This window comes from Nothobranchius furzeri, chromosome 5 (assembly GCF_043380555.1).
Source record: "Nothobranchius furzeri strain GRZ-AD chromosome 5, NfurGRZ-RIMD1, whole genome shotgun sequence".
NCBI classification, from domain to species: Eukaryota; Metazoa; Chordata; class Actinopteri; order Cyprinodontiformes; family Nothobranchiidae; genus Nothobranchius; species Nothobranchius furzeri.
In genome coordinates, this window is record NC_091745.1 from 482,501 (window position 1) to 499,518 (window position 17,018).

At 43.4% G+C, this 17,018-nt stretch overlaps 1 protein-coding gene across 5 annotated transcripts in view; it reads right to left on the reverse strand.

Moving 5' to 3' along the window:
- The window catches only part of LOC107378270 (BAH and coiled-coil domain-containing protein 1), a 104,485-nt gene that overhangs the window by 62,560 nt on the left and 24,907 nt on the right, over window positions 1-17,018 (reverse strand). For all 5 annotated transcript variants that reach the window (XM_070551309.1, XM_070551307.1, XM_070551308.1 and 2 more), the window contains exons 4-8: window positions 13,152-13,274; window positions 10,728-13,001; window positions 5,788-5,872; window positions 5,473-5,672; window positions 5,161-5,319 (exon numbers count right to left, since the gene is read on the reverse strand). In XM_070551309.1, the coding sequence (XP_070407410.1) occupies window positions 5,161-5,319; window positions 5,473-5,672; window positions 5,788-5,872; window positions 10,728-13,001; window positions 13,152-13,274 (2,841 nt within the window). The remainder of the gene's footprint in view (window positions 1-5,160; window positions 5,320-5,472; window positions 5,673-5,787; window positions 5,873-10,727; window positions 13,002-13,151; window positions 13,275-17,018) is intronic.

Here is a 17,018-nt window from a genome sequence, read left to right on the forward strand (position 1 = left end):
CTATGATTTATTATCGTGTGATTGTTCAGTTAAACAATGTTGATTTTATATTTCATCATCAGGTTAACGCAGTGATAGCTTGCTCCTGATGTCAAAGTCAAAGTCATTTTATTGTCATTTCTACCACATGTGCAAGACATACAGAGAAACGAAATTGAGTTTCAGTACACACAATTCAGAGATCAGAAATACATGGGCAAGACACATGACAAGAATTGGTGACTGCGGTCATTCGCAACATGAGTCGCGCTACCTTAATAGATGAAAAGGAATTACATGAGGATAGGTTGGTGGAGGGAAAAAAAACAGGCATACCATAGTTACACCCGACAGGGCGTAGCTGTACTATGCAAAAAAAAAAAAAACACCTCAGACATATAAGCACGAACATCACAGTTACAAAAACATCACAGATAACATCAGACTCCGATAGGGAGGCGATGGGGGGGGGGGGGGGGGGGGGGTCCTGAATCCTCCAATGGGAGCTGCCAGTGTACTGTGCTCAGCCAGCTGCAGTCAAACAGGTGAGAGGGAGAGAGGAGGGCCAGAGAGCACATTGAGTTTCCTGCAGGTTGATGACCTTGAAACAGAAGTCACAATCTGAAGGCAGGGGGGGAAGGTCGGGTCACAGCATCTGTCTACATTCCTCCTTTCGTGGGGGTTGATATTGATGGCAGCTTTGGAGGCTGCCTTGGCGTCAGATTAGGATAACAAGACTTTGTTTAGGGCAGACAGAGATAATTTTCCTCTCTGCCTTGGAGTCTTTTAAGTGATCATTCATGTCCACCAGTGAAGCCAATTATACGTTCTAAACATCCCCACACCATCCGGCGACCCTCTCCGAGATGACATCCATCTTGCGCACTAACACAGGCAACGCCGCAAGGACCAGCTTACGGTTCACCTCGAGTAACGTCCCAGTCTGTGACGTTCCGTGGGTAAGGGTCGCACTCCAATCGCTCCCGTCTTCCCAAATTTCCAGAAAACCAGATATCCTCCCACTCCAATCAGAAGAAATCCAGTGATCATCAGGCCGAACATCCACAAATCTTCCACGTCTTCGATGGACTACTGAGAGAGGCACACGATTCGCCAGACCTCCCAAGAATCGAATGCATATCCCGCTGCGTATGTCCCTTGAGGACAGGTGGGAGCCCCCTTCTCCGTTCTCATCGTAGAAAAAATCTTATCAATCACGTTGAATGACCAGTTAATTAAGTCCATTTTCCAAAAAAAGTAGTGATTTTCAGGAGAAATGCAGAGAAGTGCTCTGTAGGCAGACAGGACAGAGAGCCTTGGGAAAAGCAGATAAGGGAGCTGAAGCAAAAAGCATCTTTACTCTCTGAGAGCCGGATAAGAATTGTATTGTTGTGTGTCCCATTTTTTTCTCTTTCTGCAGGTCTAGAAGCAGACTCTTGTTAATTATTGTTCATTTTTGTGGAACCCCACCCCCACCCCCTTCCCCCCTATCTCCCCACCATTTGTCTTTTCCTTTCTCTTTCACCTCTGACTCCGTGTCTGGTCGGAATTGCAAAGCATTCAAAAACAACAACAATAAAGTTTTAAGTATCAGGCGCGGCATTAAAAGCAGATGCTTTGATGCTCCACCTGAGAGTAAATCTGTGAGGCTTGTTACCAGCATTCAGACATCAATTCTGTTTTCTTCACAGCCAGACAGGACATGGAAAAAAAAAAAAAGAAAGAAAGTTGTTACAGAGGCGGTACCATCCTGTACCATGCGCCAGCACATGTATACTCTGTGCATTCAACTGCCTCACTTTTTTAAAGGCAAATATTTTTTCGTTAAGTGTTCTAATCCAAGCTTCTGTTGAATAATAGAATATTCCATCTGACAACGTTTCAAGTGAAACAAAACAGGTTTGCTGCTAAAAAATATGAAATAAAACAACAAAATTATCAGGCTGAAATACCACACTCAAGGCTCAATAATATGCATTAGATTGGTGTTTAGTTCCCTTTTTCCATCTGATATTTATAGTTAAAATATTTTTTAATATTTGACCTACTTTTCATTAACATTTTAGGTTTGTATTAATAACACTCACCTTAGTCAAAATAACACATAAATATATCCAGTAAAATATACTGCATTTCATTAACATGCATTTGTATTGGAAATGGTAACATTTAATTTCTGCTGCTAACAACGTAATGGTGGCATGTCTATTATGTAGGGGTTGGCAATAATCCAGTTCAAATTATGTTCAAAGATAGAAGCGTTTGTGAATTATATACTACAACGGCTTGCCATACTTCCTGCTCCTGCCTGTGCAGTAATGTGACTCGTATCTGCAGCGCTTCTGATCCGTAGCACTGAAGGATGCAGAATAAACAGGATGGTGGGGACTTTCGTCCGCTTGTAGAGTTTAGTCTTTCTTAGTTTTACGATCATCATAAATTTCTCTGTGCGCCACTTGATCGTGAGACTGCAACCCGTTAGCTTGCGTGTAGCTGCACTTTTGATCCCAAACTTTGGACCGGTGTCGGTACAAGATCTGCTCGGGTGCAAAATTGGCTCGGGGTCCGTCGACTGCCGATGATGTCTAAGTAGTTGATTCGCTGAACATGAACCTTACGGAATTACGTAATCACGTTACGTTGTTATCACGTTACGTTGGTCCAGGCAAATCTTTCTATTGGAAAGATGGACAACTTTTACAAAGAAATCCATCATTTCCTCTTTGAAAATACACTTTTAGCATAGAGCTGCATGTATATTAGGGCTGAAAGATTAACTGCATGTGCAATTAAATTGCGATGTGACAAAAGGAGATTTTCTAATCGCAGAGGCTGCAATTTGGCAGCGAGTGGTTAGCACAATGCTAATATACATGGAAAAACCCATAGGAATGCTAATGCTAATATCACCGATTACATTATTACAAATTATGAATTAGAAACGTGCCAAATGATTACATTTGAAGTCTAATAGAAAGTAAAACTACCATCAATCAAATAAGTACAGACAGGTATTTTAGTAAAGCCAGAAAATGTTTAACTCCAGAGTTTTGGCTAGCAGCTATGAGCGTAACTGAACTACGCATGGACAAGACGTCAAAAACTCAACACAAATACTTCAATAAACGGGACACACTTCTTTCCTGCAAATACAATTTCACAGGTGTTGCTAATACCTATGATTCTTCAAGGGATGTGCTCAAAGAGGAGTTCAACATTATGAATACAATATAGTGTTTTATTTTACAAATACCATTATAAACACAAACTTACGTCTTAAGAAACATTATTTTAATAAGGAAACTGCTAAATTCTTTCCAACAGTATAGATGTGTAGTGTATTTTGTCCGAGTGGGATTGCCGTACTTTGACGTCATCGGCAGTCGAAGGACCCCGAGCCGATTTTGCACCCGAGCCGATCCTGTACCGACTCCGGCTCTGCCTTTGTGCCTTTGCTGGTTCCTGTATTTTCCTCCATTGCATCCAAATGACCACACTGTGAGCCAGTAAAAAGCATTTTTCTTACACGTAAATTACTTTTGTTCAATTACTTTTGTTCAATTACTTTTGTTCTGGGGAAAATAGTGATTCAAAGATGTTGCAACAGTGCTACGTTTAAAAATAGACAGACACGCACAGACAGCTTTTTTTTGTTGTTGTTGCACTGTACAGCCCTGCTTTGATATGGAAGAGCCTGGGGGAAATTCAGGACATCAATAGCGCCAACCATAGATATGTACCAACTAGCGAGAAAAGCTATTTTTGATCTTTTTCTGCAGCGGTTTTAGCACTTTTCGGTGCACCGCTGCTGATACAGCGCCCGTGTAGTGGCGCAACGCTGCAACTGCAGTTAAAATAACATCCGTATAGCTGAGGGCAGAGTTAAATCAGGCTGAGGCGGCACAAAATTAGCTGGAGGCGGCCGCCACACAAATTTGAACGCAGGAAACCCCTTTACATTGTATATACATACGATTTAGTACTTATTTTTCCCAAAAAATTAGCATGTCTGCTTTTTCTGGCAGCAGACAGGCCCTTTCTTGGCTGATGGTGTCTCCAGCAGTTGAAAATGAGGGTTCAACTGAGGATGCTTGAACGCAAAGGTAACTTTTGGCCAAACTGTACAGTAATGGCCAGCAATGGCAAACTTCATTTCCCACCACCACTCAAAAGGGTTAATGCTCAACAATGATGAAGATTCCTGCATAGCTTTAGCTCTGGTCTGAACCTGGATTGTCCTGGTGATTGCAGGAACTGCAATAATACTAATGCAATAATACTAATACTAATAATACTAATGCAATAATACTAATACAAATAATACTAATAATACTAATGCAATAATACTAATACTAATGCTTCATAATAATAATAATATAACAAGCTTTCTAAGCTGCTTTTTCTAATACTAGGTAAACAAACTACAGAGAAGTTTATTGTATGGCATATTTAAGCTTTTATTATTTGTTTATTATGATTATTATAAGTTTCTGTGATGTTGATGTCTTTCCCCTCACACACCTCCAGTTTTTATTGATTCATCAGAGGATTTAAGGCTGCAAACTTGAGTCTTCTTTATTTGCACTTGAAGACTGTACACTGTACATGCTTGCAAGGTGATTCCATGCATGATGAGGTACTTTGACAAATTGCTGGTTTTCCTGTTTGTATATTTAAATTGTAGGCTGTAAACTATAAATGTTGCATGTTGCTCTGTTCCCATTTACCGAAATGCAGCCAAAGCTTAAATTGTATTCATCATTTCAACCTATAACCTGTTTAGCTTGCAGAAGGTGTTGTTGAAAGGGTAAGGAGGGGGCTGTGTGTGAGTAAAAATCTTGTCTCCTCCGTGGTTCAGCGGTGGAGCTACACATTTAGACAACTGTTAACATCTCTGAATGCGATGGTGAAAGATTCCAGGGCCACTTACTGTGCTCAACTGATTGCTGTAAACAAAAATAACTCTAAATTCCTGTTTGACACCATAAACCAGATTGTTTCTCCTCACGTCCCTCTTATGCCAGTTTACTCAAGCTCTGACTGTACATAGTTCTTTTTAGTTATTTTTTGCCTCTTACGTATACAGTGAGTTTATGTGGACATGAGGAAAAGTTTCTGCAAATGCACTTCCTCCAACTTACTTTTTCTTAATGAATTCTATAAAAGCATAGAAAACCATACCTAGATGATGTGTTGCATGATGGGCAGGAGGCTCAGAAGGCAGGACAACCGGCTGTGCAGGGGGATCTTGAGGAAGAGGGCGGACTGGCTGCAGAGGGCCCGGCACAGCTGAGGAGAAACCTGGAGGCAGGTTCTGGTGGAAAGTTGTGTGGCCTATACCTGGTTTATGGAAATAATTTCAGTAGAATAACAAACACATTTCATTATATTTAAATTTAGAAAAAAACTTGAATTTGAATATCAAATCTGAAATTAAATAAATTCTTAATGTAAAACATTGAGTGGGTTAGACTGAATCTTATGTCCTCATACCATAAGGGCGCCCCGTCATCCAGAGGGATGAACTTCCAGTTCTTGGCATCCAGTGATGATGAGCAGAATGTGCAGCAGGATCTCCTAACTGGCTGGAGGGGAGCGATGTCCCACCAGGAACCATGAGATGAGAGGTTAGGTCTCCATGACAACTGTTGGATGGATGGATCCTTGCAAACTTCACCTGCTCTTTATTATGGCTGTTATTATGATGTCAGAGAAACTCATGTTTACCACTGAATTTCTGAATGCAGACTTCTTACTGCAGTGATTTTTTACTGTGGTTCTTAGGACTTTGAGTTTACATTTACTCACCTGATGAATGCATCTTTGTCTCTATCCAAGCAGGTGAGGCCCATTTGTTCATCACTCACCTTCTTTCTCTCCTCCTGAGTGGGATCTGAGGGACACATGAGGCAGTGTAGCCCGGTGAAAACAACACTCACACTTTGTCTCGTGCTGAATACAAACTCGCAAGTAACTAGCAGCTTCTATCAAACATAACAACATAAAAAGCTAAAATAAACTTGATGATACTTTACTTCATCGATCCATCTAGAAAAACGGTTTACTTTAAAGGAACAATCAGGAATTTTCCCCCTTTCAGGAATTTGACTTTTTATTTAAATCCATAAAAGTGATAGTCCTGTACTGTTATATATTGTAGGCGAAACATCATTTTCATTTTCTTTGGCCAAGCTTGTCCCCCCATCCCATAGAGCCCCAAGAAATTTGAATTGAGCGCCGCTCAGCATAAGCCAATAGTCTTCGACACCGGCTTACGTACATTTGTCAATCACAGAGTGTGAGCGAGTTTTTCCAGACATACCTAGACCGATGCAGAGTAAGTGACATTTCCTATTGATAAGTAAACCTTTAATACATATCCATATATGAGGGCTTTTAGATTTACACGTTTTAATGCATTAATGTAAAGCCCTCTTTAACAATGTTAATTTATTAAATATGTGATTAATGCGCAGGCTTTCATAGTTTTTCTTTGGCCCTCCTGGCGTTCCGTAGTCTGTGATGTAAGAATGAAGCAGGAATGTTAATGCTAACTCAGCAGATGCTAGGTAGAACATGGGAAGCTAATGAGGTCTTTGAATGGAAAATGTTGCTTTAAAACTCTACCAGATCAGCTGATAAGGCATCTTCTGTGCATTAATTCTGTGTGTTTTTTTTAACTGCATTACTTGGTTATTTACACAGGAAAATAGTTGTTTTGCGTCTTTTGCTGATGTTTTCACCACCACTGCAGTCTTCCTCAGAGCTCAGCGCTGTTGGCGGCATCACTTGCTTCTCCGTTCATCTGCGGACAGCAGAGGGTGACACTGTCCTCTGCTGATCCCATCGTCTCTGTTCGTGAATGAGTGTCCATGTCTCCTTATTGTTCTGTGTTTATGATCCCTGTTGTGTCCCAGTCTATTTCATGATTCTTCCTTGTGCAGTGGTCTGTTACGGCTGATTTCTTTATTGTACTTTCTGCTTCTTGTTTTGCTGCTCTTGCTTCTTTCTCACACACTTCTCTATGCTCTATAGTTCATGTGCTGAGTTTCCGGTTTCTCCTATTAAATTTTTCTTAGCATGGATTGCGTGGGATTTTGTACATGACTCCACAAAATGCTTTAAAAATCTGCGGATATCCAACGCGGGCAATAAACAAATTGAGACAACAACAGAAAGAAAAGAAATACAAAAATCAAGAAAAACAAGAACTGAAAACAATGATAACCCTTCTATACATAAAAAGCATAACAAAAAATAAGAATAACAACAATTAAAAGACACAACATAAACACACCCTAACAAAACAATACACAACAGTTAGAAAAATATTAGTACACCCAAAAGACAAGACATCACCAGGACATAAGTTAGCCTGGCCTGCCAGACTCCTCCTCTGTTTAATTCTGCACAGGGAAAGGGTCTGGGAACTCTCCGATTCAAATAACCCCACCCCGTGAGAATTCTAACCGAGCCAATCAGCGCTGTGCAGCGTACATCACACACCACAACGCCGAGTTTGTCGAACTTGGCAAATGAAGCCGAGTTCGCTGCGGCTCTTTCCTCTGGTCTAAATGACTTGAATGTCTGCCTAGTCCCGCCCTCATGTGCCTCTCTGCCTGTGAGTTATCAGACTCTTTCTCTGTACAGAATTAAACAGGGGACAAGTCTGGCAGGCCAGACAAGACATAAGTGTGGAGTCCCATAAGAAATCCCATGCAAACTCTGCAGTAAAGCATGCATAGGAGAAACTGGACGGCAACTCAGCACACAAACAACGGAACACAGAAAGGAGTGCGAGAAGGAAACAAGTTGAAGACAAACATGAGCAGCAAAACAAGAAGCAGTAAATACAATGAAGAAATCAGCCGTAACAGACTGCTGCACAAGGAAAAATCATGTAATGGACTAAGACGGAACATGGATCATAAACACCAGACAACAGACTTATAAAAGATGAATTAAGGGAGGAAACGTGGACACACAACCATGAGGAGAGACGATAGGATCTACACATTGGATCATGCATGGGACTGTGTCATCGGCAAGGAGAGTGTGAGCAGCAGAGGGCAAAATCGTCCTCTGCTGCTCACAGATAAACAAAGAAGAATAGCGGTGAACTCTGTGAAAAGCCCCAGTCAAAACGTCAGCAAAAAGGTAAAACAACTCTTTTCCTCTTTTCCTTACTAAAACCGTACTTAAGCTCTGCAAAAAAAAAGTTCTTACGCCAAGTAGGTGTGTGATCTATCAAACATGGAGGACGCACAGCTGCACGCAATCTCTGCTTCATAAATCAGAAACTATCTAGAAAGTTTCTCAGCTGCTTTTTAGTCACATCCCGCCCTCACCACGCCCACTTACTGCCATAAATAGTCAATACAAAGTGCCTTGTGGATCTCATGCATGTACATAAGCCGGCTGTTGCAGCGCTCCGCCAATGACGATGGCGACCGTAGATCAAGACAGACAAAGGAAGTGCTATTTTTCAGAAGCAGAAATTGAGGTGGAGAAATGAAAGGAAGTGCTTTTGCAAAACAAATAAGAGAAAATCCACAGAGTGGCACAGCGTTGCTGAAGCCGTCAATGTTGTGAATTCTTCAGAGAGATCTGTGGCGGGTATAAAAAAAAGGTCCAATTGGGATTCGATCCCCAGACTTCCAGGTGAAAGTCACACACGCTAACCAGTCAGCCAAATGGAGATCTCCCCTGTCCAAGTAGCCAGGACGCATAATCGGGTCACAGTGACAGGACACACCGTCATAGACGCATGACATTCTGTCTCAATATGTCCCCCTGCTGATAATCTGCATTCCGTATTCTGCGCTTCAGGCTGTGTGTGTGTGCACGCATGTGTGTGCGTGCGCGCGCGTGTGTGTGCGTGGGGGGGGGGGGGGGGGGGTTGCTTGTTCTGTGTGAAAACGAAGCAGTACGAGTGATAACGCTGCAGGATTTCATTATTTTATCTTCTCAGCAGCAGCACTGCAGGTGCTCTCCATGTGCAAAATGTGCGTAAGCCAGGTCCTTAGTCAACTTAAAGTTGCGCACATTCTTCTGCTAAGTTTTCTATCATAAATCCCGAAGTTTGTGTGGAAAGTTGCTTACGCAGTTTTACAACCCCGTTTTGTGCGTAAGCCAGCTTGATAAATGAGGCCCCTGGACACGAAGTGGAAAAACTGAAGACGTTGCAAAAATGGTGCTGGAGCATGGGAGGTCCTTAACTCTTGTATGTGTGTATCTGTGTGTGTGTGTGTGTGTGTGTGTGTGTGTGTGTGTGTGTGTGTGTGTGTGTGTGTGTGTGTGTGTGTGTGTGTGTGTGTGTGTGTGTGTATATATATATACACACACACACACACATATATATATATATATATAGCCAACAAATAAAAAGCCACATAGTCTAATATTTTCCTTGGACCACCTTGGCATTGTTTCTTTATCTTTTGTAATATCACGAGATTTATATTATTTCACAAAGATCTTGCACTGATGGCGCTAGTCTGACCCCTGCACAAAGCCTTCTCCAGCACATCCAAAATATTCTCAATGGCGTTAAATTCTGGACCTTGTGGTGGCCAATCCATGTGTGTTAATGATGTCTCATCCTCCTTGAACCACTCTTTCACTATTTGAGCCCAGTGAAACCTGGCATTGTCATCTTGGAATATGCATGATGGGTGCATCACTTCATCTGCCTTTCTTCTTAGCACCCATTACTCTGGAACAGGGTCAGTCTGGACTCATCAGATCACATGACTTTATTCTTTTGCTACAGAGTCCAGTCTATGCTGCCTAGCAAATTGAATCCTTTTTTTCTCAGTTTGCCTTACTGATTAGTGGTTTTCTTACAGCTTCACAGCTGTTTGGTCTCAAGCCTTTGAGTTCCCTTTGCATTGTAAGTGTGGGCATGCTCTTACATTCACTATTAAACATAGCCCTGAGTTCTACTGTTGTTTTTCTGTAATTCGCTTTCACCAAAGCGATAGCCTATAACGATTATTTGAGATTTTTTTCCAACCACATTTCTACCCCGACACGATGGTTCCCTGCTATCCTTCCTATTTTAAATAATGCGTTGGAGAGTTCTTAACCCAATTTTAGTTGTTTCTGCAATTTTCTTACATTTTTCCTCCGCTTGATGCATGCCAATGATCTGACCCTTCTCAAACAGACTAACATCTTTTGTGTCTTTCCACATGGTTGTTTGATGAATGAGCAGCAACTCATTGCACCAGTTAGGGTTAAATAAAATAATATTGCCAGCTGAAAGATAATTGCCCATGCAGTAACTATCCGATAAGAGGTTTGTACTTATTTGCTGAGTTAAATTCAAGTGGTGACAGTTTTTTGGGCCAAACAGTGTATTTATATTTACATAATAGAGATGCCCAGGGAAAAATCGATTTGTGTCCGAATAAGGTTATTTATTAATATTCTTAATTGATTGTTGAACATTCTGAATTGATTCTGCCTGAAAACCTTTATGTAAACTGCTGTATTTTTGAAAGTCTCTGAACACATCATTGCTTGAGCTGGCGCCAGCTGCAGTTCCTTTGTTCTGTGTTCCTGTGCTGCAAAGCAAATAATATACAAATCTCTAAGTGCATGAGACTTATCCGTTTACTAAAATAAAACTGAGTTATATCTAAGAGATGCTAATAATTTCTAATGCAATTTAAGCATTATTACTTTTTCCAATCTGTTGAACTTTAAATTTTTGTGTGCATTTGTTCACCGTGAGGTCATCTTACCTCTCACTGAGTTCTGTACTCTTCCCTGATGGCTGTTGGGGTGAGTGCCTACATGACATGGAGGTTCCCTTTGTCTGGCTACTGCCACGGCAATTCCCACTGGTGGCTGCCGCACCTCTCTTTCCCCATGACTCATCTCCCCCATATCCCGTCTCCCTCTGCTGTAATCAGGCTGCCCAGCATCAGCTGGGCCCTTCCTGGAAGACTGAGTCTGCTTTTTCCCCTGCAGGGCACAGCTTTCCCCTGCTGGACCTGATTTTAGACTTCCCAACCCTCCAAATGGGCTTTTCAGAGAAAATAGAAGAGGCCGTTGTTGGTGGCTGTACTTCAGCAGACACTTCATGGCACTGCTTTCACCCTGAATTGTACCTTTGGAATCAGGTTGCTGCTGTGACTGTGGCTGTTGCTGATTGAGAGGGGGTGCAGTTTGAGGTTGTGGGGGGAGAAAGTTCATCCCTGGCTGTTGTTGCTGCTGCTGTGGGTGTTTCCCAGCAGAGCTTCCTAACTCAATGTAAGACTTCCTCTGCTCCTCCTCAGAGTGTGACATGCAATGAGGGGGCATCATGTCCCAGGGAGGCACTGAGGGTTGCTGGTGATGATGCTGCCCATTGTTGTTGGTGTAACCATATGGAGAATTCTCTACCTTTCTTTTGAGCTCCTGACTATTCCTCTGGTTCATATCAGCTGCGGAAGGAGCATCTGGGCCAGGTCGGTCATGCTGCTGGTGTCGAATCTTGGCTACCTTTTGGCCATCTCTCTGTAAGGAGCAGCTACCTCCCTGCCCATGAGCTGCTCCTGCCCCTGTGTGTTGCACCATGTCTTTATTGTCAGCCAGCGAGGAAGAAATAGGTGGAGGTCCTTGATGAGAACAGTCTTTAAAAAGTGGAGTGTTGACAGAATGAGGAACTGCCTTTGGTCCCTGGGAAAGTGAAGATCTGAAGCCATCCATGCCCACACCGCTGTTGATACATTCAGCACTCTGTGAGTGTACAGCTAGGTGCTGTTGTTGAGAATGTGGTGGCTTTTGTTGTTGTTGTTGGGGTAGTGGAGGAAGTGAGGCCAGAACATGTTGAGGGTGGGACTGCATCCAGTCTACAACCTTCTCTGTCTTTCTGTAAGGGTGTTGCTGTTGCTGTTGTTGCAGTTTTCTATCCCAGCTACTATGATGCCCACCAGTAGCCCTTTTATCCATTGCTTTGTCCTTGGTATTATTGCCTCCTCCACCACCACCCACACCATGGCAGTCAAGATTACTAAGCTGGAATGGCTCACTAGACTTGTCTCCCAAGTCTGCCACACATGGCACAAATGATGGCCCTGTAACTTTGGGCTCACATCTTGCATTGACTGCCCCCCTCTCTTGTGAGGCTAAGTTGGCTAGATGAGCAGGTCGGGGAGGGCAGAAAAAGTCTGCATGGTGGTGTGTGTGGTGAGAATTATGTGGGTGGTGTGGATGGCTGGGGTGGAGCTGGAGACAATGAAATCCTCCTGGGTGAGGATGTTTTTGGGGGTGAGCAAGAGGATGTGGGTGATTGTGTGCCCCTTCAGTAGCAGAGCTGATGTGTAGCGGTGGGGGTACAGGGTAGGGTAGAGAGTGGTGAAGGGTTGCTGGACCTCTTTCCAAACAGTCCAAAGGTTGTTCACGAATCCTCATCTCTCCACTCACTCCTTGTTTGGTACAGCGACTACCTCCATTACAACCCATGTACTTGCCCTGGCTGCTCCCCCCATCCCCCATAGCCCGAAGGGCTGCACCCTCACCACCACAGCTGGGCATGGAAACCTTTGTTCTCGTTGCAGCTCCTGCAGCTCCATTTTGCATCTTTCCATTGTGCAAGCAAGCACTAAGGGACTTGCCTATCATCTGGGGGTGCTCCTTGCTGTATTCCATTGCAAGCAATGCCTTGTCCCTCTCCAGGGCCCAACTGTTAACATCCTCTAAAGGCAGCAGTTGCTGTGGATAGTGAGGCTGTTGCTGAGGAGAGTGGGAATGATCGTGGTGTGTGGTCTGGTGGCTGTGGTGCTGCTGTTGGTGTAGTCGTTCTTTAGCATCATGTTTTCTACTGGACCTCTCCTTGTCTCTGACAAGTATCACTCCCCTGTCCACAGAACTGTCTTTGAGACCCTTGTGTATATAAGTCTCTAATTCTGGATCTCTGTCTCTGCTGCAGGACCCATGGGAGTGCCCTGAACCTGCCCTGGACATTGGTGGCAGACTGTGATTGGCTGAGATGAGAGACGGTTGAGATGGAAGACCCTGCTGATAGAAGTTTTCTACAAGAAGACGGGAAGTAGATAAAAACATATTTAAAAGAATAATCAAATACTAATTTTCTTTTTTAGCTTCTAGTATTTTTCTGTTAATATTAAGTTTAAGTCGATTAACATGTTGCATCATCATTTTTGAATCTGCTTTCTTCTTACCTTTTTGAGTATCATAGAAACAGTGCTGCCCATAGAGAACGCCACTGTTGGCATGGTGATCCAGGTGATTCATTGGGAGGAATGCGTGGGTCAAACTCCCTGAAAATCGAGGATATCCTGGACCTAACAGAGGGAGGGAAGAAGAAGGTTTATAAAACATGCCTCAGCTACTGCGATGCAGTTCAGACAGTAATCTTTTAGGCCTGGTGTAGCTGGCTGTGTTCATAAGCACATGAGTGCTGGCTTTTCTTTCTGTTTGCTCTTTCTGCCTGATTTTAAAATACAGACAACAACAAAAAATCTTGGAGACTGGTGTAATATGACATTTTGAATGGAATGATAACTGACGATTTGAATCTTGTGTTAGGATGGGGTGGTCGCCCCTGGGTCCCGGGTCGCTGGGTCCCGGACTCGGCCGGCTAGGGGGTGGGAGGTGGCGGGCGGGCCTGTGGGCTTGCCGCTGATATCTCCCGGGACTCTGCCGGCTGCTGGTTGTGGCCCCCCGGGGCGATCCTCTGTGCCTCTCGAGGGGGGCGGGGGCCTTCCTGGTTGCAGCCTCCTTGGGGTTCCTGTGTTCTGGGGCAGCGCCTGGATCTCTGAGACTTGGAGCTCCCCCCGTCTCCTACGCATCTTTGGGGGGGCAGATCTGTGGTGCCTCACACTCTCTATTGGGCGCTCCTATAGAGAAACCTTACATAAACAAGCGCGTGTACACACACAGGTGCTCACATGGTGCTCTCAAAAGTATGGGCTTGGGCACGTTAAACACAGGTCTTAAGACTATGGTGGGCACTTAATGCACTGTGATTTATTATCGTGATTCTTCAGTTAAACAATGTTGATTATATATTTGTTCATCAAGTTGACGCAGTGATAGCTTGATCTTGTTGTATTGTTGTTGTGTCTCTTTTTTTTTGTTCTTTTGCTTTTTTTCTTGTCTTTTTCTGCTGGTCTAGAAGCAGACTCTTGTTCATTATTGTTTATTTTTGTGGAACCCCCCCCCCCACCCCCACCCCCCCCCCCCCCCCACCCCACCCTCTCTCCCCACCTTTTGTCTTTTCCTTTCTCTTTCACCTCTGTCTCCGTGTCTGGTCGGAATTACAAAGCATTCAAAAACAACAACAGTAAAGTTTTAAGTATCAGGCGTGACATTAAAAGCAGACGCTTTGATGCTCCACCTGAGAGTAAATCTGTAAGGCTTGTCACCAGCATTCAGACATCAATTCTGTTTGCTTCACAGCCAGACTGGACACGGTAAAAAAAGAAAAAGAAAATAGAACCGGAGCGTAAAGGCCGCGACATGCTGCTCCTGAGACGCGTCCGACTCGCGCTGCTGACGGCTCCGGTGGGAAAGGTTCTGTTGACCACAGCGGTTCCTATCAGCAGCTATGACGTGCTGCTGCAGTAATGTGCTGCTGACGGCTCTGGTGGAAAGAAGAGGTTAAAAGGAGGAGGGAGACCACACCTCAACGCCGGTTGATTTCTCCACACGGGTATATCCAGTTGGATACTCTCCTGCCACTCAGTCTCTAGGAAACTATAGTCTAGTTATATTTTTGATTACTCTACCTGACGTTGCTCCTTGTTTTTCTCAGATCCTGCTCAATTTCACACCTTCAGCCAAACTCCTGGACCTCACTTCAGCCTGCATCTTCCTTCCCTCAGTCCTGTTCACCACCACTCATCCACCCCTCTCTGGAACCCTCATCTCGACCCCACTGGACACTTGGATCCTGCCACCTCAGACCTAACAGGCGTCCCCACGTACCATCTCCCCAGCAGCACAGTAAGACCTCCACTCCTCCTTCACCTCCAAACCACCAGACCTCCTACTAATCCAGACTCTACTTGCAGGTCCATTTCTGCCCCTCTTCCCTGCATCTCCCAGTTTGGGATGTCCTTAGTTATGCCCCATTTAATAAAACCTTTGCTTAATTTTACATTTGTCTCTTGTGTTGATTCTGCATGTCTTGGGTCAAGCACTTAAGCCCCAACATGACACAAGGCTTAAAGGAGGAGGTTAGAGAAAAGTTTGAAAAAGTGGCCTGTGATCGCGACTATTCTAAGCACCACCGCATCTTGCTACCAACCAAAAAGTGGAGTCCAATAGAATAGAATTTATTGTCCTTAAACCAACATCCTAGTTCAATAAGATATAGCACAGGTGTTTTAGTGTTTTCCGGTTTCAACACGCCTGATTTCAATTAGCAGGTGATTAACTGGCTTCTGGAGAGCTTGATGAGCTGTTGTACAGGTGAATCAACTGTGTGGGAACAGGGAAACAGCAAGAAGATGCAGGCTACTGGCTCTCAAGGACTGGAGATTGACACCCCTGGCAACCATTCTAAGATCAGCCAAACGATACATGGAATAGACAAAAATTGTGGGCATGCAACCCTAAGGTGCTCCCATTTGGCAAATAATGAAAAAGGGGTTACAAGAGGGTGGGGAGGGATGAGGGAGAAATAAACATGTGTCCCCACTCTGCTCGCTGAGGGGCACAGATATGGCTTGCAGGAAAAAACTCTAAAGCACAAACTCAGTAACAGCATGAGTCCACAAGTAGGAAGTGGAGCCGAGAGAGCACACAGCATCCAGTGTGCTCACTTTAATCCCCACTGCTCAGAGGTGTGGAAAAGACGCCCGTTAACCGTTAATAGCTGGTGAACCGGAAACCAAGTTAGCGCTTTGATGTGAGGCTTATTGTGTTCTAGTAATTAAATAACTAAGAATCAAGTGCTCTCACGCTGCGCTCTTTGCTAACCGCTTCATGTTTGAGCACACTTGTGTGGTCATGTGACAAGCTCATTTCTTCTTCTGCAGTTGCCCAGTAAACATATTTTGATATTGGTACTCTTGTTCCCTCTAGTGGCACAAAGCATATTACATCCAAGCGCAGCAGAAAAAAAAGGCGTGTTCTAAAATCTCGACTAAATCAAAAATCTAATCAAATCTACTTTATTTATAGAGCGCTTTCACATGCCCAACATGGACAAACAAAGCGCTGTACACCAATAAAAAGCACCACCATGGGACAGAGAAATGACCATTAAAATACAATAAGAAATCCATTAAAAATACAATAATAAATCCATTAAAAATACAATAAGAAATCCATTAAAAATATAATAAGAAATCCATGTAAAATACAATAAGAAATCTGTTTAAAATACAATACGAAAACCTGAGTGCAAGTTCACAGTCCAATATCCGGCCTACTTCCCCCAACTTCAAAGTCCAAACGCCAGCGAGAACAGATGTGTCTTTAGTCTTCCTTTAAAGGTTTCTAATGACTTGGCCTGTTTTACATCAGCTGGCAGCTCATTCCAGAGACTTGGTCCAAGTACTGAAAAGGCACGACTCCCACGAGACTTCAGGCTGTACCTAGGCACAATTAGTAATCTCTGGTTTATCCTTCCTCCATCCAGCACCAATAAACCATTTCAGTGATAAAGGTTTGAAATAGCAATATGATGCCAAGCACAAGATTTTTGAAGATAGAATCCCCAAAAGATCTGAGATTTTTCTAAAATGACAGCCTAAATTACATGGACAGATTTTAAATTTGATGGCAAGCTGTGGCATTTTCTACAATATCTATTCTAGCATTTGCATTTTGTGGAAGTAAAACAAAAATCTGACTATAGCACAAATCATTCAGCAAAATGTGTTCAAATATGTACTACTGGAAATACACAGATTCATAGTGGGGTTTAATTCAGCACAGCTGTTTCCCCGTTAATTGTTCCTTAATGTAAATGACCTAAGATGTGGTTCGCTTATTAACACATGATGAACACAAGCTTCCAAACTCTCTAGACATCTCCTGTGATTTAGTTTCAACAAAGTTCTCTCTTCTGTTTCTGC